The following is a 25,286-nucleotide window of genomic DNA, read 5'->3' as shown; positions in this document are numbered from 1 at the left end:
CAATAAATTTACAGTGTGTCTACTTCCTGCTTTCATGGAAGCAGACAAAGGGTTAACATCCTGTGTTTACATATTCCTGTGTCTGCCGAATGTCTGTGCTGACAAAGCTGAGAGACCAAATTACACTTGTGATTACTTACAAATGCATGGGAATTAGACAAGCTTTTCTCCCTAAAAACACACATGGTTCAGTTCTCTCTGGTTTCCTTGTGTCCTGTGCAAGAGTTCAGGTCCACAAGACAGAAGGAAAACATAGAGAAATGCACCCTTCATGTATTTATAGATAGTGATGGTCAAGTAGATGCAAATAACTTCGAGTTGATGCAAATGTATGCAATTTTTATGCAAATGCATGCTGCTTGAAAATGAACCAATCAAATCTTGCTGAGGTAAAATTTGATTGGTTCATTTTCAAGCTGCATAAATTTGAATAAAAAATTGCATAAATTTGCATCAACTCGTAATAATTTGCATCTTCTTGACTATCACTATTTATAGAGTTTAGTGCGTCTAATTCCCCCTCAGTTGTTTCTAATCACAAGTTGTAATTTGATCTCTCCCCTGTGTTATCTGACTGCCACAGCAGATAGGTTTATTTGAAAGCACAGGATGTTAACAATATGTCCATGAAATCTGCTTCTATGAAAGCAGGAAGTAGAAACAGTGCAGATATACTGTATTTCAGGATTTGTATCAGCTGTAACAAAGAAACTGTTTCCTCTAAAGGTCATTATGCTGTTGCTTAACTTTTAGAGCAGAGAGGAAGTTCTGAGTTCAGGTCTGCTTTAAAAGGAAATAAATATGGCAGCTTTCATATACCTCTCATATACCTCTCACTTTAAAGCGGATCTGAGATGAAAAACTAACTATAACAAGTAACTTGTCTATATATCTTATCTAAAGTTTAGATCGTTTATACAGCAAATCTAGCTGCAAACAGCTTCAACAGAATATGATTATTTCGTCCTGTGATACAATGACAGCAGCCATGTTCTGCTTGTCACATTACACACAGGCAAGCTGCTCTGCATCTCCACCCCTTATCCTGTGAAAACTCCACTCCTCTCTCCTCTCCTCTGCCTCTGAAATCTCTGGCTAGTAACACCTCCTCCTGCCCAGACTGAGCTCCCATAAGCCCTTGCTACATGGGTCTCAAAATGCCAAGGCACTTTGGAGAAGCTGTGGGTGTGTCTTGTTTAGTCTATAGGGAATTAGGGCCCGATCCACTAGCCAACGCACGCGGCTGCGAGACGCGCGGTGGCACTTCCTGCACTGCGGGAAAGCGGACGAATCCCATGAGCCGTGTCATGCACGGCTGTGGGATTTGCAGTCTCCCGCACGAAAACTGTAGCCAGTGTCAGCCGACACGCTATGATAAGCGATAGTTTCCTATGGGAGAGTTTCCCCGCGGGGAAACTCTCTTCTCTGAATTCGGCCCGGTTTTCGCTCTAGTGGAAACGGGCCCTTAGAGTATTAACACAAAAAAACAAAAAAAGTATTTGGCTTGAGGAATGCCCTATAAACTATATGAGAGGAAAACAATTATGCAATGAGTAAAAGTTTATCTCGCATCTATTTTAAGTTCCTTTAAAGTAACACTAATAACAGAAGCTTTTTAGAAAATGGTGATGATCTCATCTGAAATCGTCTCTAGTTTCCTATTGTACTAATTCTATATGGCACCTAATCATTTCATATGCAATCATTTCATTCTCACTAGAGCTTGACTTGCAGAATGAAAGGAATTCCCGTTTTCTGCGCTGCCATCCAGCATTCGTATTATACCCCTTGCAATTCGGACAAAGTTAATGAGGCAGCAAGCCTAATCAGTGGCTGGCATTAATCACAATTTTACCAGCCGAGGAAAACGCGAGTCCCCTCAGGGGTTTGTTTTAGGGAGAGGGCAGCTTGAAAGAACAGGAGGGACAGTCCTCTTATAAAGTCATTTGGAACAATCTGTCTTGTTAGGTAGCATGTTGGAGACTTTGCCATTGCTAAGCGGTGAGATCTCAGCTGACAAAAAGAAAGGTGACTTAAAGGGACTCAGATGAAAGATGAAAAAGATTTTATACATACCTGGGGCTTCCTCCAGCCCCATCCGCCTGGATCTCTCCCACATCGCCATCCTCCGCTGCCCGCAGCTGCGAGAACCGGGTCCAGGCTACGCAGGAGAAGTGCGCCCTCTATAGCAGCTGCTGGAGAGATACGCAAACAGCGCACTTCTGTTACGCTAGCCTGGCTTCAACTTACAGAAGTACGGGGATCTGGTTCTCGTAGCTGCGGGCAGTAGAGGACGGCAGCGTGGGAGCTATCCAGGCGGATGGGGCTTGAGGAAGCCCCAGGTATGTATAACATCTTTTTCATTTTCAGCTCTGGTACACTTTAAAGAGGCCCTGTAGTGACATTGTAGAATGTAGTAACGAGCCCCCCATGTGTCCCGAATCCTGCGGCACTGTCCCGATTTGGAGTGGCGTTCCCGCTATCCTGCGCCCCCCTTGTGTCCCGGCCGGCTGGGCAGAGAGGGGGGAAAATGATCGAGGCGCCAGCCGTACCAATGTAGTGTGGGATGCAGGGCCAACATCAGATTCCCCTTCCCTCGGAATGTGCCCCCCCCCCGTGTCCCCCCTGCTTGCAGAGTTAGGCCTCATTCACATCAGGGCCGTTTCTGTGCGCTTTTCACAGCGCATTGCCCTGTGCGTTCAGCAAGGTATTAATTTTCCTATGTAATTAAAGGGAACCTTAACTGAAAGGGTTGTGGATGTTTGCTTTTAAATAATACCAGTTAGCTGGTAGCCCTGCTGGTCTCTTTGGCTGAATCACACACCTGAAACAAGCATGTAGCTAATCCAGTCTGACTTCAGTCAGAGCACCTGATCTGCATGCTTGTTGAGGGGCAGTGGCTAAAAGTATTAGAGACACAGGATCAGTAGGAAAGTCAGGCAACTGGTATTATTTTAAAAGGAAAAATCCATCTCCTTCTCAGTTTAGGCTCCCTTTAAATGTAGCTGGTTCACATCTATGCGCTGCGCTGAGCAGCGTTACAAAAATTAGGGTTGCACGCATTTCTGTGCGTTGAGCTGTAAAGCGCAAATCAATGCAAATGAATGGGTGCACTTTTCTAGCGCATAGAAGCGCATGCATTTTTTACCCCTGAATTGGAAAAAAAAACACATTTTCATATAAAAACAAAGCTTTATTGACAACTGCTACTGCTACAATAAGCAAAACATGCTTTAAAGAAGCATCGTTCAGAAACAGCCTTATCAGTCCGCCGACAGTGTGTACACACGCACTACTGTCGGCTAAAAGACCGCCCAGCGGGAGGGTCCGGCGGACCCGTCGTTGCCGCTGGTAGTGCGTGTGTACACACCTTTACCATTCATCCACTAGTATTGGCAGTCGGCTTCACTCTGCTTCCTGTGACAATAATTTCCTGATGTATGATCTAAGATAAGTAGCTTTCATTATCATCCCAACAACCTATGTAAAGGAGCACAGATTTTTTTGGAAGAACTTCTGCAGGAGTATTTAAGAGCAAAGGTACAGCAATATCTTCATTTAACTGAACGCAAGTAGCAACTAAAGAAAGGCAGCAACCACCAATGTTGAGATGCGCTAGTGGTCAAGATCTCTTTGCCCACAGAGGTCACAAAATGAACAATCAGAGCAGGAAGAAGACAAGACAAATAACATTTATATTGCGCTTTTCTCCTGGCGGACTCAAAGTGCCAGAGCTGCAGCCACTGGGCTCAGGAGGCAGTAGCAGTGTTATGGAGTCTAGCCCAAGGACTCCTTGCTGAATAGGTGCTGGCTTACTGAACAGGGCAAGCAGAGATTTGAACCCAGGTCTCCTGTGTCAAAGGCAATGTCTTCAAAAGATAATATAAAGCATGTTTATTGGAATTCCAATAGTTCCAACGACACACAAATTGCAAAAACAGGTTAAAAGTCGGAGCTTGAAAAAGAGAGGATGTCCCTCTGGAAACGTCCCTGTGACTTCTAGCCTGTTTTTACAATTTGTATGTTGATGGAACTATTGGAATGCTAATAAACATGCTTTAAATTATCTTTGAAGACAGTGCTGGGTCCCTGCTCCGATTTCTCTAGCTGAACCCATACAGGAATACCATTGGTACAACAGGACTATGTTTTAACATTTTGCTTAGAGTACCCCCTTTAAGAAATATCAGATGTTTAGGTGACCGAGGACTGATCACCCACAAGTAGAAAACAATTTAAAGGTTGACTGCAAAAATGAGCCAGAACAGGAAAAACGGCGCTGCCATAGGCTGCCGTTTCAAAAACCACAATTTGCGGCAATAGGACAAAATTTTGGCGCATGACGGAGCGCCCCCTATGCAGAGCCGCAATTTGCATGGAGTAAAGACCCGTCGCCCACTGTTTCACCGGGTGTCTTCCTGCACCCCAAATTTACGCTCATAGCCTCAAATCACGGCTCTGGGGAGGGGGGGAGGGCGACACCGGGGGAAAGGGGGGTGTTAGGGCTAAGCATCAAAAGCCACGATTTGCGGCAATGACAGTAGTTAAAATAGCAGGCACCGCATCTTCCCGCTATGCAAATTGCAGCTTTGTATAGTGGGCGCGTATGCGGCCAACTTTACTGTCCTTGTCGCAAATCACAGGTCCGCGGCGGGGGTAGGTTAAGATTTAGGCACCACCGGGGGATGCATCGGTAGAGGAAGGGTCCTGTGTGAAAGTAGAGTTAGGTTTAGTCATAGTAAAACATCGGTAAAGATTTCCGCTATTTTACTATCAGAATTCAGTAGTAGAATATTGCTAATCTTAGCGATATTATACCAGCGGCAATTCCCTGCGCCCTTTTTTCCAGGCACCTTTTATTCCACGTACACAAAATGATACTTGTCTGGCAAGAGACATTTCTTTTACTGACTAATGTAGCTATTAAACTAGTGAATTCTGGGTCACAGGGTCCTGGACTTATGTAAAGGCCACAGATGGCACATGTCTGGGCAATTGTACATGGCTTCAGGCCTTGTGAAAGATAAAAGGGAGAAAAAACACCCTAAACTTATCAATATAATTTATCATGATATGAAGGCGTTGTTAGACCCACACAGTGGTTTCGCTTGTTCCATGGCTTTTAAGCTTGTAAAAACATGTGGACTTATTTATTGTCATTGTGCCCCCAGGACTTCTACAGTCCATTCAGTTGACCTGCGTTTTCTCCGCATTCTTTCTTGGCCAGGTAGAATGCAATATCCATATAAATGAACTATTCCTAAAATTGGTTTCAGCCTCATAGATTTTTTTATTCTACAATAAGGACGGAACACGTGATGCGTATAAACCATAAAAAAATAGTCAACGTTGCATTCAACTTTCTGAATACCTCTCCGGGAGTTTAGCTCTGTGGTCTACAGCTTTTTCCCCCATGATTTCCATACTGGTTCCGACTCCTTTCGTTCACATTTGTTTTTGGTTTAATAAATGTTCTAAAGTCTCATTTCAGTTTCAAATGAAAGAAAAAGTGAAAACAAAGCAACAAAGTGCAGAAAAATTCCAAAGCGGTGGAGACATCAATGGATTTTTTGAGGGTTGGACGTGTCAACGTTTTTGAGAGCTACATCAAACCCATTTCTTTCTATCGGGATACAATTTCCAACCGTGGGACCTCACAGAATTTAAGACCGCAACATCTACACCTCCAAAAATATTTATTACTGAATTTGCATTTGTAGATGAGGTCTCCGGGTTGACCTGATCTGAGCCCGTTGAGGTGTGAAACATCTGTAGCGAGTTTAGGAAGTTTAGACTCGTTGACGGGGTTCTTACTCAATACCGGTTGTTATAAGAAAGTGCTGAAAGCAATAATGGCACCAGAGAGAAAGGCGGGGGGGGGGGGGGGGGGGTAAATCATCAAAGTATGGAATTGCTTTTAATATTTTACAGCATACAAAAGACAAAGAGGCAGCGGAGAACAAGTTGTAACTGTGAATATAAAGCAGTCTTTATGTCAGAGACCCTCCTGAAGAGTCTATAGTGTTAGCACCCGGCTAGAATAGCGTATAAGGGCTGGTATTGTTGTTGGTGGTATGCATTCAGGCAATGTTACATAATATTAATAATGTGCTAGAATAAAACGTTTTTTGGTGGGAATTTTAAAATAGGAATGCTTAAAAGACTATATACTCAGTTAAAGGACCACTGTCGTGAAAACATTTAAAATGTAAAATACATTTGTATACATGCATATAAAAAGTGTCTTTCTCCCAGAGTACAATGAGCTATAAATTATTTTTCTGCAATGTTGCTATCACTTACAGAAGGTAGTAAAAGTCTGACAGAACTGACAGGTTTTGGACTAGTCCATTATCTCATGGGGGATTCTCAGTGTTTCCTTTATTCTTTACAAAAAGCACTCCCTGGAAAGGATCTACAAGGATCTCAGCTGGCTTACCTACCCACTATCTTGGCAGTTAAGACAGACCAACTGCGGCTCTTGAAAATAAAGAAAACACTGAGGATCCCCCATGAGAAGATGGACTGGTCCTAAACCTGTCAGTTCCATCATACTTTTACTATCTACTGTATGTGACCGCAACATAGGAGAAAAGTAATTTTACTCTGGAGTACATATACATGTTATATACAGTATATGCATACATACAAATTCAAAATTTGACAGTTTCTCGAGTCAGTGGTCCTTTAAGCGCTGCAGAAGATATCAGCGCTATATAAATACTAAATAATAATAGTTCTCAGGCCTTTTATCATTCATAATCACTTCCGTAGAAGTTATGCTTTTCAGCTTTACATCAATCTAAGTGACCCTCTATGTATATGAATCCACTGTAATATCGTGAAACAGAAGCAAAGATGCCTTCTTGCCCGCTCGCCAATTTTTATTTGTAATCCTGTTATTAACTTCCACCCGGTTATTCCTTACCCCTTCCCTACATACTGTAGGACTCATGCTGCCTTCTCTCCACCTAGACAGCATGAGTCAACAGAGGGGAGGAGTGAGAAGAGATCACATAGTCAAGTTCCAATGTGACTTAACTAGTAGACAATTTGAACTACAGGTGCTAGTCCAGATAAAATTAAAGAAGAATGTAATAAACAATATGGGTTGTTATTAGACACATTTGTTTCAGGATATTAAATGGACTTGCATGTGCAGATCTATTACGGGGTCACTTTAGCCATTAAAGCAGGAGTGCCACATACACAGTGGGCCAAAATTGAAAACTTGGATCAAGTCATGGGTCATCCTCGATGTCTAGTGGCCAGCTCCCTCCCTTATACAGTTCCCTGGTGTCTAATGCTTCCCTCCCTCCTCTATCCAGTTCCCTGGTATCTAGTAGGCTAGTAGTCCTTCTACCTTCTCTTATATAGCTCAGTGGTGTCTAGTATGCCCCCCCCCCCCCCCCGATACAGTTTCCCGGTGTCTAGTGGCCCTTTCCTTCCCCTGGTTTAGTTTTTGGGAGTCCAGTTGCCAGCGGTCCCCCTTCCTCTCCTATACAGTTTTCAGTTCCAAAACAAATTCCATAACGTCTAGTGGCCCCTCTCCTTCCCCTGTTTAGTTTTTGTTGTGTCCAGTGCCCTCCCTCCCCTATACAGTTTCCTGGTGTCTAGCAACCCCCCCCCCCCCATATGCAGTTCATTGGTGATCAGTGGCCTCCACCTTCCCCTATGCTCCAATGGAAACAGACATTTTTTTACCCTCCTGTGCCAATTATAATTACTGTGCAGGCTCTTAATCTGGCCCTCAAGCCATTTCCGTGCAATTTTTCTGCACAGAAAGACTGATCTAAACTGAGAGTTCATGTTAATCAATGAGCTAGTCCATTGATTGTGTCAGTTTTCTATCTCAATCACCATAGCTGCTGTGGAAAAAAACACGTTTTTCTGCATACAAACGCACAGAAAAAAAATATCACACAAAAAAACAAAGGCAAGCGAGACCCTTGCCTAGGGGCCCTTTTCCACTGAGAAGCGCGATCCCAACCGCAATAGCACTGCGTTGCGATCGCACAACCCACAATTTCCACTACCTGCGATTGTGCCGTATAGCTGCCGGGAACGGAGCGTGATTTTGGTGGGAATGGCGCAGCCCAACGATTACGATTTGGGAGATTATGTCGGGCACTCGTGGGAAATAAGCAGGGCTGTGGAGTCGGTCCAAAAATCCTCCGACTCCGACTCCTCAGTTTAGGATTCCACCGACTCAGACTCCTCGACTCCGACTCCTCTAATTTGCATATTACAATTTTGTTGATTAAAAGTATGTAACATGAAATTCGTCTCTTAACTGCCAACGCTTAGGAATTTTACAAGACAAATGAAGTGAGAAGGATATGTAGACTGCTATATTTATTCCCTTTAGACTAAAACTAGTCCTTGGTAAGAGTACTTGTAAAAGGTACAAACCGGAACAAAGAACATCTATCAGGCCCTAGGCAATGTAAGTGTGGGTACATGTAAGAATGATGTGCAGGGACTCTGCAGGGGAATGAGGAGATTCTTCCTCTATTATACATTCTTCATGCACAATCTGAACAAGGTTTATGGGTGACAGACAACACCTCTGTGTTCAATGTGCACAGCATTCTCAGTGGATTCCCTGCAGCTCTGTGGGGAGTGCATATGTAGAGTATAGTACTACTGTGTAACAAAGTAAACCTGAGACAGATGAAATTAAAGTTTTATACATACCTGGGGCTTCCTCCAGCCGCCTTCAGGATAATCAGTCCCTCGTTGTCCTCCTCCACCACCTGGATCTTCTGCTATGAGTCCAGGTACTTGAGCCAGTCGGGCGTAGTGCGCATGCACACACTCCGCCGCCAGGAGCGTACTACACCTGTGCAGCACTATTGCGCAGGTGCAGAATGTTCCTGGCTGTGGGAGCGGCATGCGGCCGGACAGCGCTGACTGGCTGAATTACCAGGACTCATAGCAGAAGATCCAGGTGGTGGAGGACAGCGAGGGACTGATTAGCCTGAAGGGGGCTGGAGGAAGCCCCAGGTATGTATAAAACTTTACTTTTCATCCGTCTCAGGTACCCTTTAATTTGTAGTCACCAAACCAAATTTTAACAACATTTTAAATTATTTAATATCATGAGCAAAGAGAGTGCATACATTTGTATAAATCAGCATCAATGCAGAATTATTTCCATCTCGTTGACCATTTCTATTAGTGACACAGCTACACATCAGGCTATATTCTTACAGCATAGATGTTATTTAGTATATATAAGAGATTCCTGTGTACACATCATATATACAGTCACAATCAGATATGTATATCTGACCTTAAAAATACGGGGACTGCTTTATTAAAGCAGCACAAGTAACTAATTTTGATTGGTTTATTTCATTTTTGTGGACTAAGCACAGCTATTACTGTATATATACTGTATATATACATTATTTTTAATGACTATTATCTGAGAAATAGAAGATTTTATCATATTTTCTATTTTAATTACAGTTACAAATTCATTAGGAGTTGGAGTTGGAGTCAGTGCATTTTTTCCCGACTCCGACTCCAGGCACCCAAAATTGCCCGACTCCACAGCCCTGGAAATAAGCACAGTGATTTACAGGTTACCATGGTGCTCATTGCAATCAACAAAATGGCTGAAATCCTCTTTCTGAAGCGGATCACAGCTAGTAGAAAAGTGTTCTCAATGTAGCTTTGGTATTTTTGTTAGTTTTCATTCCAACTTTGTAAAAAACCAGCTGACATAAACAAGCACTCCGCAATATATCATGAAATCAAATATACGGCTCATAGATAACAAGCAGCTCATCACTTTGTTCCCATCCCTGATAAAATGAGAATTCACTCTCTCGCTGGATAGCACAATTCTCTGGTTTCACAGCCTGAGAAAGTCCAGGGTTTTTCCTTGAGGCGGTGCAGTACATCACGCTTATCTCCTGTAATTATTCTCTGCACAGCCGAGCTGGACTCCGAGTTACTCCATACCTCACACTCTCCAACCCCGCCATGATTTGTGAGGACAACACTCTTCCAGGCCAGGATGAATGTCCTCAGCATCTGGAAGGGCCTGGGTACAGTTCTAGGATGAATCTGAAGAACTCCTCGAGTTGTGAGAAGAAATAACTCAGCAATCGGGAGCTGGGAGGGCTGAGTAATGCTGTCGCCATGACATTTCATATCGATTCCAGTCACAGATCAATATACTTCTTCCACATAACAAGCTAGTCCCCCTTATACATCGATCACACTGTGGCTGGCCAAAGTCACAGCAATCTGATTATTTTGGAACTCGCTGGTCTCGCTTTCTTTCAGGTCTGCCCCTCTTTCATAAGTCATGTTGGCATCTGGGTAAATGTGTGCATTTCTCTTTACTGAAAGGGATATGTTTGGGTGAATTTTAATCCTTTCCTCAAAATGCCTTATTTTCGGATGTTGGTATGAGGGAAACTACCAGTGTAACTACATTGTGGCCCCCACAGTGATCTGTCGCAGGTTCAATGACACGATTTGCTGCTACGTCAGCCCGTTTTATCATGCGCATGCACAGCAGGATCCTTTTTTCTCCTGCTGCCTATGTCACTGCGCTGCACATTATCACGCGCATGAGCAGTGAATTCTCAATTACAGCTCATTCTCAATTACAGTTAGTTACAGAGATATTGCTGATAACCACTCCCTTACACCACGGAGTCAACTGGCATATTGTGATGTAATACCTGTATAAGTCCCATAGACTGCCACTTAAAGAGAAACTCCATTTTAACTTTATCCCAATCAGTAGCTGATACCCCCTTTTACATGAGAAATCTATTGCTTTTCACAAACAGACCATCAGGGGGCGCTGTATGACTGATATTGTGGTGAAACCCCTCCCACAAGAAGCTCTGAGGACCGCGGTACTTTTGACGCTTACATGCGAAAATGGCGCAGGGAGAAAAATGGCGCACCGTTCTGCCGATAAATAAAACGCTATTTACCGTTTTGCAGAGCGGTGCGCCATGAAAAAACATGCGGGGGGCTGGGGTCGGTACTCGGTAGTACAGGCAGCGGGGGCTGTTAGTGTAGGCAGCGGGGGGGGGGGGGCTGGAGGAGAGAGGCAGCGGGACACTGGAGGGCATAGGTATCGGATGTATGCAGAGGCATACGTTACCTTGTCCTGGGCCGGCGATCGCTCCTTCCCTCCGCTCCTTCCATTCGTTTGCTGTATTCCTGCAGCCGGCCAATCACCATGCGGAGACTGAAGCCACATGGTGATTGGCCGGCTGCAGGACTACAGTAAACGAATGGAGGAAGAGAAGGAGCGGAGGGAAGGAGCGATCGGCGGCCGGGACAAGGTAACGTATGGCTCTGCACATCCTCCCCCGATGCCTACGCCCTCCAGCGTCCCGCTGCCTCTCTCTCTCTCTCTCTCCTCCCCCGACCCCCGCTGCATTTTTTACCACTTATAACGCTATTTAGCGTTATAAGTGTAAGGCACACTGCCTGCGCCATTTTTTAAGCCTTATAACGCTAAATAGCGTTATATAATGTAAGTCTATGGGGCGCCCTTTTTATCCCCCTGGCGCTGTGCGCCATTTTTAACTGACACCCTTTTGACAGTTTGCCACAATGTAACAAGGTTCACAGACAGGAAATAGCTGTTTACAGCTGTCTCCAACGGCCAAAACAGCTAGCAGCAGCTACATAACCTCCCCACAGTAAAAATGTCACCATGTAAGAGGAAATATTTTACAATGAGCAAACACTGACTAAATCATTTATACATAATTATTGTAAAAATGAAGCACTTTTTCTTATTATATTATTTTCACTGGAGTTCCTCTTTAAACGTAAGGCCAACCAGCAGACAAGCTCTTCCCTTCATGATGGGGCAGTAGGGAACTTGCTAGGCATCTCAATGGGAACTAATGTCAAGGACTACTGATCTCCACTGTTGGCACTACATTTGGTCCTGCTGTGACAGGTTCCCTTTAAGAATGCCAACCTGTCACTTAAACCTAAGGCCAACCAGCAGCTATTGCAATCAACCATGACAAGACAAGCTCTTACCTTCATAATGGAACAGTAGACAACTTGCTAGGCATCTCAATGGGAACTAATGTCAAGGACTACTGAATGCCACTGCTAGGCACTACATTTGGTCCCGTCGTGACAGGTTCTCTTTAAGAATGCCAACCTGCCACTTAAAGCTATGGCTAACCAGCAGCTATTGCAATCAACCATGACCAGACAAGCTCTTGCATTCACGATGGGACAGTAGACAACTTGCTAGGCATCTCCCTAGGAACTAATGTCTAGGACTACTCTTAGGCGCTACAGTTGGTCCCGTTGTGACAAGTTCCCTTTAAGAATGCCATAAACAAGACATAATGCATAAGCTCCGCCAGCCTTCATTAACCACCTGGGCTAATAACCTGTGACACCTCTGGATTTGCGGGAAACTTTTAACCCAAAATCAATGACCACTTCATAATGAGCACACGGGCTAAACAAACGGTAAATAAACAGCCCTGCCAGCATAAAGTAATTCAATCTGTGACTCTCTCTCCTCCGTAACGAGGCAGGAGATTAATTATTCAGGGGTGTTTTAGCTGCCATCGGGCCAATAGCAATCCGCTAATGACTGAAAGTATCACAGATCATATTGCTGAATGGCTTTCACACATCTCAACAGGCTGCTGGCCAAGCTAGCATGCTGACTCAGCCAAACTTGCTGGCCCGGCCAGAGTGAACCACTACTGGCTGATTCCGAATTACATTTCTTCGGAGATCAGGTATTTATTAGTGCTTTGCTGTTCATATTGCTTGTGAACAAAGTTGCAGATTTTTTTTTTTAATATCTAGAATAAGTTAAAAGAGCACTATCGCAAAAAATTATACAATTTAAAATAAATAATAATAATTCCTTTTTTTGTATATCGCTTTTCTCCTGTCAGACTCAAAGCACTTGCGAGGCAGCCACTAGAGCGCACTCAGTAGGCAGTGTTAGGGAGTCTTGCCCAAAGAACTCCTTACTGAATAGGTGCAGCTTACTGAAATAGGAAGAGCCGAGATTTGAACCCAGGTCTCCTACGTCAGAGGCAGAGACCTTAACCATTACACCAGGGGTTCTCAAACTGGGTGCCTCGGCATGCATCCCGATCCTTTATGCAATACCATCAGGTAATGCAACCGCTCATTGATATACAATGTGGCTGCATTGCCTGCTAGTTAACCTTTAGTCCCTGCAACCATGGTTGAAGTTGAACATGAGAGGAATCCCGGTGCCTAATAAGCATCACTAGCTACTTGAAATGGGTCGTCTACTGATAAGGATCAGAACGGCATTTCGGTAGTTGTTTTTGCCGAGGGGTGCCTTGAAAAAATATCAAAGCCACCAAGGGTACCTTCACCCAAAAAAGTTTGGTAACCACTGCATTACAATATCCAGCCACATCCAAATTAGTACTTTTCTTCCAAAGTAAAATGAACCATACATTTATTTTCTCCTATGTTGCGGTCACTTACAGAAGGTAGTAGAAATCTGACAGAAGCGAAAGGTTTTGGGCTATGGGCTAGTCCAGTGATCTGCAAACTTGTCTCTCCAGCTGTTAATTAACTACAAGACCCACAATGCATTCGCCTTTATGAATCATGACTTTGGCTGTCAGACTCCTGCAATGCATTGTGGGACTTGAAGTTCTTTAAGAGCTGGAGAGCTGAATTTGCCCATCACTGGGCTAGTCCATAACTTCATGGGGAACATGACCATTGTTCTTTATAAAGACACCCCCCGAAAAGGATTTATATAAACATGCTAGCCAGCTTCTCTGCTTGCTGCACACTTTTTTTGGCAGTTAGATGAATCAAACTGCCATTCACTAAATGCTTTTGAAAATAAAGAAAACCCCAAGAGCCCCTTTCATGAGGAGATGGGCTAGTCCAGAACCTATCAGTTCTGTCTGATTTCTGCTACCTACTGTAAGTGACAGCAACATAGGAGAAAAGTAATTTATGGCTCATTTTACTCAGGAAGAATTGCACTTTTTATTTGTATGCATTTATATTTGTTTTAAATTTTGGGATTTTCACGATAGTGGTCCTTTAAACAACAAGGGAACTTATAAAAATACAAATTGTTAATCAACCCCATATTGTCCCCTTATGGATAACAATAACACAGTAATACGCCATTATTGATTTTGCCCTTTAAAGAGATTTCATAACACCTGGCTGCTTATTGTTTACATGTACTTGACCTTTACCAGCAGTCTATATACAAACACCAGCAATGCTGTGGCCACTGCTCTCTGATCTAAAAATATCCTCTGCTTTATTCTGCTCCCTCCAAACTCCTCCCCGCTGCCCAAAAATGTGTACATCATCACTATTTATTTATTTATTTATTGTATTGTAAATTTGTATATATTTTTTACAATAAAAATCATCATCACTATTTATATATCTGTGACTCCTTATATACAGGCGGTCACTTACAAACCGGTTTCATTCATAAAGTTCATAAGTTGAATTTGTTTGGCAAGTCAAGTCATTTGTTATACAGTACATGGTGAAACATGAATCAATTATTTACTTTTGGACAAATTTGCAACATGAACATTTTTTGGGGGTTGTTTTCAATGTGATTTAACTTAGAACGGAACTGTAAATTCCCTAAAAACAAACAGTGCGGTGCAGCTGCTGTCAGTCGACGGCAGCGAAGCTGCACCGCGGCGGGAGAATGGAAGATCGTGCAGGACCGGCGTGGGACAGGATGGCTGCTGGGGGCTTGGGGAAGCCCCAGGTAAGTGAAACTGTTTTTAGGGAATTTACAGTTCCGCTTTAACTGCTTTACAGTTTATAGAGTTGGGCCGAACGGTTCGCCTGCGAACGGTTCCATGCGAACTTCAGTGGTTCGCGTTCGGGTCCAGCAGGCGAACTTTTGCGGAAGTTCGGTTCGCCCCACAATGCACCATGAGGGTCAACTTTGACCCTCTACATCACAGTCAGCAGGCCCAGTGTAGCCAATTAGGCTACACTAGCCCCTGGAGCCCCACCCCCCCTTATATAAGGCAGGCAGCGGCGGCCATTACGCTCACTCGTGTGCCTGCGTTAGTGAGAGTAGGGCGAGCTGCTGCAGAGTGCAGACTGTCTCTCATAGGGAAAGATTAGTTAGGCTTAGCTTGTTCCTGGCTGCATACCTGTTCTGTTCAGTACCTGCATACCTGTTCAGTGAACCTGTTCAGTGAACCTGCCACTGCATACCTGTTCTGTGAACCCACTACTGCATACCTGTACTGTGAACCCACCACTGCATACCTGTTCAGTGAACCCACCACTGCATACCTGTTCAGTGAACCCACCACTGCATACCTGTTCAGTGAACCCACCACTGCATACCTGTTCAGTGAACCTGCCACTGCATACCTGTTCTGTGAACCCACCACTGCATACCTGTTCTGTGAACCCACCACTGCATACCTGTTCAGTGAACCAACCACTGCATTGCTAACTACAATCAGAGAAAGAACATGTGTGCATCAACCAAGTGTGATTAGCCAATAGGCCAAATTTGCAAAGCCAGATTTGTCAGGTTCACCTGGTTGATGCACAATGTTCTTTCTCTGTTGGAGTGCCTGGGACCCCCGCGGCCCCCCGGTTGTATGGGGGCAATGGGAAGCCTCCTCGTGGCGTCCCTGGATAGTGCTGTATAGCATGAACTAATTCCCGCAGGGCGATTGTTTTGCGGTTTTGGGTTTTTGACCCTGCATATTTAGGCATGCGAAAGCAAATGCTTATTTGCATGAGCAATGTCTCGTGATTAGCCAATAGGCCAAATTTGCAAAGCCAGATTTGTCAGGTTCACCTGGTTGATGCACACATGTTCTTTCTCTGTTGGAATTATCAGTGAACCAACCACTGCATACCTGTTCAGTGAACCAACCACTGCATACCTGTTCTGTGAACCCACCACTGCATACCTGTTCAGTGAACCCACCACTGCATACCTGTTCAGTGAACCCACCACTGCATACCTGTACTGTGAACCCACCACTGCATACCTGTTCAGTGAACCCACCACTGCATACCTGTTCAGTGAACCCACCACTGCATACCTGTTCAGTGAACCCACCACTGCATACCTGTTCAGTGAACCCACCACTGCATACCTGTTCAGTGAACCCACCACTGCATACCTGTTCAGTGAACCCACCACTGTATGCCTGTTCAGTGAACCCACCACTGCATACCTGTTGTGTTCAGTGAACCCGCCACTGCATACCTGTTCAGTGAACCTGCCACTGCATACCTGTTCTGTGAACCCACCACTGCATAGCTGTTCAGTGAACCTGCCACTGCATACCTGTTCTGTGAACCCACCACTGTATACTTGTTCTGTTCAGTGAACCCGCCACTGCATACCTGTTCTGTTCAGTGAACCCGCCACTGTATACCTGTTCAGTTAACCCGCCACTGCATACCTGTTCTGTTCAGTGAACCCGCCACTGTATTCCTGTTCAGTGAACCCGCCACTGCACTCTCGCCATGGTGCGCACCAGTCCAGCACGGCCGTCACTACACAAACAGCTGTTTGTGGTGCGTTATACGGTGAGTTTGGTGTGTCAGTGTGAAGCAGTACCTTAATTACACTACCTGATTGATGTATACACATGCAAGATGTTTTAAAGCACTTTAGGCCTAAAATTTAGCATTCAATGTGATTTCTGCCCTTAAAACGCTGCTTTGCGTCAAATCCAGATTTTTCCCGGGGACTTTTGGCATGTATCCCACTCCGCCATGCCCCCCTCCAGGTGTTAGAGCCCTTGAAACATCTTTTCCATCACTTTTGTGGCCAGCATAATTTTTTTTTTTTCAAAGTTCGCATCCCCATTGAAGTCTATTGCGGTTCGCGAACTTTTACGCGAATCGAACCTTACGCAGAAGTTCGCGAACCTAAAATCGGAGGTTCGGCCCCACTCTAACAGTTTATACAATACTGCAACATGTCACAAAAAAATATGTAATAAGAATAAAAATCATTCGTTAGCGATGCGTATAACGGAAGAAAGTGCATTTCATGAAAATGAAAGTGGGCGTGTTTTAGCGTTGAATTTAGGATTAGTTATCTCCTTCACTGCTCTGTCGTTATTCCTGTCAGATCATTGCTGACAGAGAAGATGGAGCCATTTAAAGTGGTTATGTATCAGCTGAGAGTGATTCAAAGGCGCAGAAGGGCAAGAATAAGGTCTAGAACAGGCATGGGCAAACTTGGCCCTCCAGCTGTTGAGGAACTACAAGTCCCACAATGCATTGCAGGAGTCTGACAGCCACAGTCATGACTCCTAAAAGCAAATGCATTGTGGGATTTGTAGTTCCTTAAAGAGACTCCGTAACAAAAATTGCATCCTGTTTTTTATCATCCTACAAGTTCCAAAAGCTATTCTAATGTGTCCTGGCTTACTGCAGCACGTTCTACTATCACCATCTCTGTAATAAATCAACTTATCTCTCTCTTGTCAGACTTGTCAGCCTGTGTCTGGAAGGCTGCCAAGTTCTTCAGTGTTGTGGTTCTGTGATGCATCTCCCCCCTCCAGGCCCCTCTCTGCACACTGCCTGTGTATTATTTAGATTAGGGCAGCTTCTCTCTGCTCTATTATCTTTTACAAGCTGGATAAATCCTCCTCTGAGCTGGCTGGGCTTTCACATACTGAGGAATTACATACAGGCAGAGCTGTCTGCACTCTGCAGGAAGAAACAGCCTGACACTTCAGTGGAAGATAGCTGCAGGGGGAAAGAAACACACAAATGATCTCTTGAGATTCAAAAGGAAGGGTGTATACAGCCTGCTTGTGTATGGATGTATTTTCTATGTGTGGACATACTGTACATCAACCTACTTCCTGTTTTGGTGGCCATTTTGTTTGTTTATAAACAAACTTTTTAAAACTGTTTTTAACCACTTTTAATGCGGCGAGGAGCGGCGAAATTGTGACAGAGGGTAATAGGAGATGTCCCCTAACGCACTGGTATGCTTACTTTTGTGCGATTTTAACAATACAGATTCTCTTTAAGAGCTGAAGGGTTCAAGTTTGCCCATGCCTGGTCTAGAACCATATCAATTTGCAAGAGAATATATTTATTTGCTATAACAGGACATCTGTATCTCTCTTAAATCATCTTGTAAGAGAACACAGGCAGTGCCAGGGTTAACTAATTTACTAGCTGCACTATATTTTTTTAGAAAAGGCTCCTATCAAGCCGCAGCTGGTGAAATTGTGGGATTGTCCCAAGCCACTTCCAGAATCCTGGTCCAGGTGTTAAGCCCTATTCAGAATGTTGCTACGTAGTGTTCAAAGGACTGCCTTTTACCCACAATTCCATGGGAATCTTATGGCCTTGTGTTAAATTACCGCTGTAAAATGGAAATATCGACACGTTACCAAATGGTTACCGTTATCGATATTTTATCGAATTCCCACCGAATGCGGAAAAACCTTGATGAATACAACTAGAAATCGATAAACTTCGAATTCGGTAATTTAACAAACTGGAAAAAGTTATCTCAAAGACAATGATGAATCGAGGCCTAAGTCTCTTGTCCACTTGCAGGCACGGAGCTAGGGGGGGTCGGGGTAGGACAAGTGCCCCGGGGCGCCGGGTCCCCAAGGGCGCCCAGCTGAGCTTCGGGTTTTTGGTTTTTTTGCGGGGCTGAGGGGAGCAGCGCAGAGAAGAGAGAGAGCTGTGCGGACGGTGGGGAAGGGGGGCCATCTCCCCCCTCCTTCCCTCACCTTAGATGCTCTCTCTCTCCCTCGCTGTCCCCTCCAATGTCTGTCCGGTGGCTGGCAGCGGCGGGCGGAACTCACCTCCGTCGCGCTCCAGCGCCGGCCGGAAGTTCGGGTGCGCAGCCGCTGCTCTGGTCTGAACCAGACCGGAGTAGCGGCAGATCCATCCGGCGCTGCGACGAGACGGAGGTAAGTTCCGCCCGCCGCTGCCAGCCACCGGACAGACATTGGAGGGGACAGCGAGTGAGAGAGAGCAGCTCTTCCTCTTCTCTGCGCTGCTCCCCTCCTGCTGGGGAGGGGGACACCTGGCTACCTACTCTGGGCACCTATACCTCTGGCTACCTACTCTGGGCACATATACCCCTGGCTACTGGCTACCTACTCTGGGCACATATACCCCTGGCGACCTACTCTGGGCACATATACCCCTGGCTACCTACTCTGGGCACATATACCCCTGCCTACATATATTGGGCACATATACCCCTAACTACATATACTGGGCATATACCCCTGGCTACCTACTCTGGCCACATATAACCCTGGCTACCTATTCTGGGCACATATACCCCTGCCTACATATACTGGGCATATATACCCCTGGCTACATATACTGGGCATATATACCCCCTGGCTACGTGGACTGGGCATATATACCCCCTGGCTACGTGGACTGGGCATATATACCACCTGGCTACTTATACTGGGCATATATACCCCTGGCTACATATACTGGGCATATATACCCCTGGCTACATATACTGGGCATATATACCCCCTGGCTACGTGGACTGGGCATATATACCCCCTGGCTACGTGGACTGGGCATATATACCCCCTGGCTACATATACTGGGCATATATACCCCTGGCTACATATACTGGGCATATATACCCCCTGGCTACGTGGACTGGGCATATATACCCCCTGGCTACTTATACTGGGCATATATACCCCTGGCTACATATACTGGGCATATATACCCCTGGCTACATATACTGGGCATATATACCCCCTGGCTACGTGGACTGGGCATATATACCCCCTGGCTACATATACTGGGCATATATACCCCTGGCTACATATACTGGGCATATATACCCCTGGCTACATATACTTGGCATATATGCCCCCTGGCTACATATACTGGGCATATATACCCCTGGCTACATATACTGGGCATATATACCCATGCCTATATATACTGGGCATATATACCCCCTGCCTACATATATTGGGCATATATACCCCTGGCTACATATACTGGGCATATATACCCCCTGGCTACGTGGACTGGGCATATATACCCCCTGGCTACATATACTGGGCATATATACCCCTGGCTACATATACTGGGCATATATACCCCTGGCTACATATACTGGGCACATATACGCCTGACTATATATACTGGGCACATATTATTCTCCTGGCTACATATACTGGGCATATATACCACTGGCTACATATACTGGGCACATATACCTCTGGCTACATATACTGGGCACACATACCCCTGCCTACATATACTGGGCACATATACCCCTGGCTAACTGTTCTGTGGACATCTCTACCCCTGGCTACCTGTTCTGGGGACATCTATACCGCTGGCCACCTATTCTGGGGACATCTATACTGCTGGCCACCTATTCTGGGGACAACTATAGACCTGGGGCTACCTATTTTTGGGGAACCACGTCAGATTGAGTGTATTTTGGAGAACTGCTGCCAGGTGAAAGGTGTCTACCATATTAAGGGGGCATTCTACATATTTATGTGAAATGCTGTCTATTTATGTGACTCATGACTGCTGAATTTGTCTTTTTGGGGGCCTCATGGTTACTGAATTTGTCTTGTTGGGGGCCTCATGATTTGTTGGGGGCCTCAAGATCGCTGAATTTGTCTTGTTGGGGGCCTCATGATTGCTGAATTTGTCTTGTTGGGGGCCTTATGACTGCTAAATTTGTCTTGTTGGGGGCCTCATGATTGCTGAGTTGGTTATGTTGGGGGCCTCATGATTGCGGAATTTGTCTTGATGGGGGGGGGGGGCTCATGATTGCTGAATTTGTCTTGGAACATGCTGGAAGGTACATACTGAGGGAGGGTGGGTGAGCGTGAGCCTGCTAACCTCCATATACATTTGGCTCCACCCATAACCACGCCCACATTTATTATGTGATCACGCCCCTTTTTGGCCCGGCGCGCGCTTGACTTTGGGGGGGGGGGTGGGGGCGCATTAATAGTCTTTGTCCCCGGGCGCTGAAAATCCTAGCTACGCATCTGTCCACTTGCTGTAACTCCTACAATTTACAGTAAGAAATGATTCATCATTAACTCTACTATGTAGTCCATGTATGTTGAAGCTCTGATAAGATCTAGACAGAATATGGTAAATAAAAAGCCCAGCTAGATAACTTCAATACAAGAGAGAAGGTCAAGGAACACTGTAGAAGCATTTTTAAGAACATTGGCCTATATGCAATTAACCTTTTCTCCTGAGTTATCTCCTAGGTGATATTTAAGAAAAAAAATGTCAATAAAATTCCTTTTAAACCACTAGCAAGTGATAAAATACTCAAAATAATTTTGATAGTACTTTTCAACTACTTGTTGTTACTAAGTTATTTTAAATTAAAGATGCAAAATTATCAACTAGGAGAAAACTCAGGAGAAAAAGTGAACTGCATATGGCCAATCGATCAACACACACTAGTTACACTAGTTACTTCCCAATCACTTTGGGCACGGAGTAATATCTTATACTATATATACTGGGTGAAACATACCATGGTATAAAACAGGACTAAAATCAATAGTTTAAGCACAATGCATTATTTATCAGCAGGGCCGGTTCGTGCCACAATGGGGCCCTGGGGCAACTATAACGTGGTGGCCCCCTGCCACCCTAGCATATTTATCCCCCAGGGGCCTTGAGCCAGCTCCCACCTCACCAGATCTCCCTTTCAATTTTACTGTGCTCCATCATTTGCCAGCATAAAAACTTTGCAGGGGCCCTTGTGGAGCTAGTCGGGGGAGACCTGAGGAGCCCCATTAGTGCTCAGGGGCCCTGCCTCTATGGTAGCGCCAGCACTGTTTATCAGGGACCCATTTAACACATTTAAACACACCTAAACAAAAGCACAGTAACCAATTAAAAAAATGCTCAATATAAAAAAAAAAAAAAAAAATTTGTATACATAAATCAGTTCACTTTGGTTCACTCACCAGTTTCTTCATCGATGCTAAATCTCCCCAATCCACTGCCATCTCTAATGGTGTACTGTATTTCTCCATCTCGGCCACTGTCGTCATCTTTTGCCACCACTTGCAAAACGCTAGTTCCAATGCGTGAATTCTCTTTAACAGATCCAGTAACCGCAAAATCCGTAAAGTAAGGCGTGTGTAGATTTTCGTTGACGTCCACCACTTCCACCTCCACGAAAGAGACAGACGATAGGGAGACGGGGCGGCCCTTATCCTTCGCCCGTACAGTTAAATTGTAAAATTGCTGCTTTTCGTAGTCAAGCTCTTTGTTCAAGCGGATAGCTCCACTGCTTTTATCGATTTCAAACCTCCCGTTGTAGTCATTGACCAAGGAATAACGGACTTGCCCTCCAAGGCCGAGGTCGGGATCTTGGGTCTCAAGCCAAGAAATGACAGTACCCACTGGAAGGTCTTCAAGTACTCTGGCAGTGTAGCTAAAAGGTATGAACACTGGAGAACAATCATTGACATCTTCCAAGTAGACCTTCAAGTTAACCACTGAAAAAAGCTGTTGCCCGTTCTCCGCTTTGTCTCTTGCCTCGATTTTCAGCGTGTAGTTGGAAATGAGTTCTCTGTCCAGTTGGTCAGCTACATAAACTATTCCAGTGGAGCTGTTAATTGCAAACTTCTTTGTGTCTGTTAAAATGGAGTAGGTGACTTCACCGTTTGGCCCAAGATCCTTGTCTCTAGCTTCTACCTGTATCAACTCAGTCCCTATGCTGGTGCTTTCTAGGACAGTGACTGTATAGCTTTCTTGCAGGAAGACGGGGCTGTTATCATTTGCGTCATTGACATGAATTGTTAACAATCGCCATGAAGACCTCTGAGGATTACCTAAATCATATACTGTAATGTTGAGAAGATACTTATCGGTCATTTCTCTGTCCATAGGCATAAGAACACTGAGCTCACCCGATTCCAAACCGATAGTAAAACAACTATCTGTATTACCATCTGTGATTGTATAAAGTACTTTTCCATTAAACCCAGAATCTGGATCTGTAGCTTTTATGCTAAGGATGGAGGTTCCCACAGTTAGGTCCTCCTTCACCGACACATCGGAAGGGAAAGATTTATCAAACTGTGGTGGCTGCCGGTTTACGGAGTAGAAATCGAACAAGCTATCTTCATAATTGAGCTTGGCATTAGCTTTGGACTTTTTCAGTAGTTTCTCTGCTAACTTCTGGGCCACCCTTGTTTCTTTACAATCAAAATACTTAGAGGGTACCTTGCCATGGACAACGGTTATGTTAACAAACATGGGGTCAGCAAAGTTTTCCCCGTCTGTGGCAGTGATCTTAAGAGCAAAGTTACTATTTCTTAAACCCGAGTTAATAAAAGATTTTTTAAGCTGTAAAACCCCGGAATCAGGATTCAAGTAGAAGAATCCAAGGTCGTTCCCTGACATAATTTTATACTTAACAAGCTCCAACTCATCAATGTCAATGGCAGAGACGGCAGTGATGTGTCCACCAGTTGGAAAATCAAAGGAGATGACCCCCTGGCAAGCTACTTTCTCAAACAGTGGTTTATTATCATTAACGTTTCCTATATGAATAGTTACGTTTACTTCACTCTCATGGCGATATGGGGACCCCCAATCAGAAGCCCTTACTATGAATCTATAACTTTCGGGAGAAGACTCAAAATCCAGAACATCAGAAGTGCTGATGGTTCCCGTAAACTGGTTAATAGCAAAGGGCAAAGAATTAAGACTAGCAATGCTGTAAGTGATGTACCCATTTTCTCCCTTATCAATGTCGGAAGCCAAAACTGTTACAATACTGGTTCCAACTGGAACACTTTCATTGACAAACGACTCATAGGAGGTTTGCTGGAACTGTGGAATGTGGTCATTGGCATCTTCTAGTTTGATGATGACTTTGGCTTTGCTATCGCTGCCTTTTACTAACACAACAATCTCATAAGAATCTTTGCCATCCATATTTAAATGCCGCGTCGTGGTAATGAGACCCGTTCTGGGGTTAATCTTAAAATACTCAGAATCCTCGGAAATTTTGTATTCCACAGATGTAGTTACAGGCTGTGCTTTTACCGCTGTAACAATGGCACCAGGAGGAGAGAACTCGCTGACGGTAACTTCATAAACATCCTTTTCAAACTCCGCTTTTACCTTTTCCCTTTTAGGGCTCACAATATGCACAGATTTCATGTCTGAATACCTTTGAGGAGACCCTTTGTCTTTCGCCTGAAGCGTCAGGTTCACTCCGTAAGGAAAACTGTCCCAATCAACAGGACCTTTTTGTTTGATTTTATATTCGTTCATCCATTTGCCTTCTTTTATCAAGGAAAAATGTTGTAGCACGTCTCCTGCAACTATTGAAACGGACTCGATGTCTCCATTGGCACCTTCATCTATGTCATCAACAGTAACAATGGCGTAAGATGGATCTGTATCCAACATGGAAGGAATGTGGGTGACCACAGTGACTGTGGGAGCGTGTTCATTAATACGTTCAATGTGAACAAAAAGCTTGGCGGTACTGCTTACGCCGTTGTTGCCATATAATTTCATCCCACGGTCTACGGCCAAAACTTCCAAGTCGTAACGATTTTTCTCATCGTAGTTCAGACGTCCACTTAACGAAACAACCCCACTGGTGGGATGGACAGAGAAGAGCTCAACTTTGTTCTTAAAGTAATAATAAAACTCCCCATTAGATCCAATATCTGCATCGGTGGCAGTAACCTGTGCAATGCTAGTCCTTATTGGCGTACTCTCAGCAATTGTAACAGAGTAGGTCGTTGGGGAAAAAAGAGGTCTAAGGTCGTTCATATCTAAGACCTGAACATTGACTTTTGTCCAAGCCTCTAAGTCCTCTCCTCTCACTGAAGCCTTTATCGATATTAAATAGCTATCTTGAATTTCCCTATTCAGAATGGCAGAGTTCCCACCTTTTGTTCGTATCCGTAGAAAGCAAAAGTCCCCAATTACTACCTCTTCTGCCTTAAAGAACCCTTCTTCATCTCCGGACATAATCCTGTACTTGATGTCCCAAGACAGATTGGCCAACTTGATTCCGATTTTTGTTTGACTGTTGAGATAGGTCCGGGCAGCAGAATTCTCGTAGACGGTGGCATTGTAAGTTGGGTGTGTGAACTGGAAAATCTGAGGAGAGGGTCCTTGGGCGCCAAGGCATAACTTACAGAAGAGGTTCAAGAGAAAGAAGGTGATGCAGGAGGGAGATGCAGGCTTGTCTCCCAAGAAAGCCATGGTTATAGCCATTCCATTATTTCCTTCCTCCCTAGAAC

At 44.6% G+C, this 25,286-nt stretch overlaps 1 protein-coding gene across 9 annotated transcripts in view; it reads right to left on the bottom strand.

Annotated features, from left to right (window-relative positions):
• Positions 1-25,286, bottom strand: part of FAT3 (FAT atypical cadherin 3) — an 863,405-nt gene that overhangs the window by 526,573 nt on the left and 311,546 nt on the right. For all 9 annotated transcript variants that reach the window (XM_068266799.1, XM_068266797.1, XM_068266801.1 and 6 more), the window contains one exon: positions 21,975-25,279. In XM_068266799.1, coding sequence (XP_068122900.1) covers positions 21,975-25,260 — 3,286 coding nt within the window. In that variant the 5' untranslated portion in view covers positions 25,261-25,279. The remainder of the gene's footprint in view (positions 1-21,974; positions 25,280-25,286) is intronic.

The sequence above is a fragment of the Hyperolius riggenbachi genome, chromosome 2 (genome assembly GCF_040937935.1).
Source record: "Hyperolius riggenbachi isolate aHypRig1 chromosome 2, aHypRig1.pri, whole genome shotgun sequence".
In the NCBI taxonomy this organism is placed as follows: Eukaryota; Metazoa; Chordata; class Amphibia; order Anura; family Hyperoliidae; genus Hyperolius; species Hyperolius riggenbachi.
The sequence above is the reverse complement of the archived record's forward strand: the minus strand, read 5'-3'. Positions and strand labels throughout refer to the sequence as shown.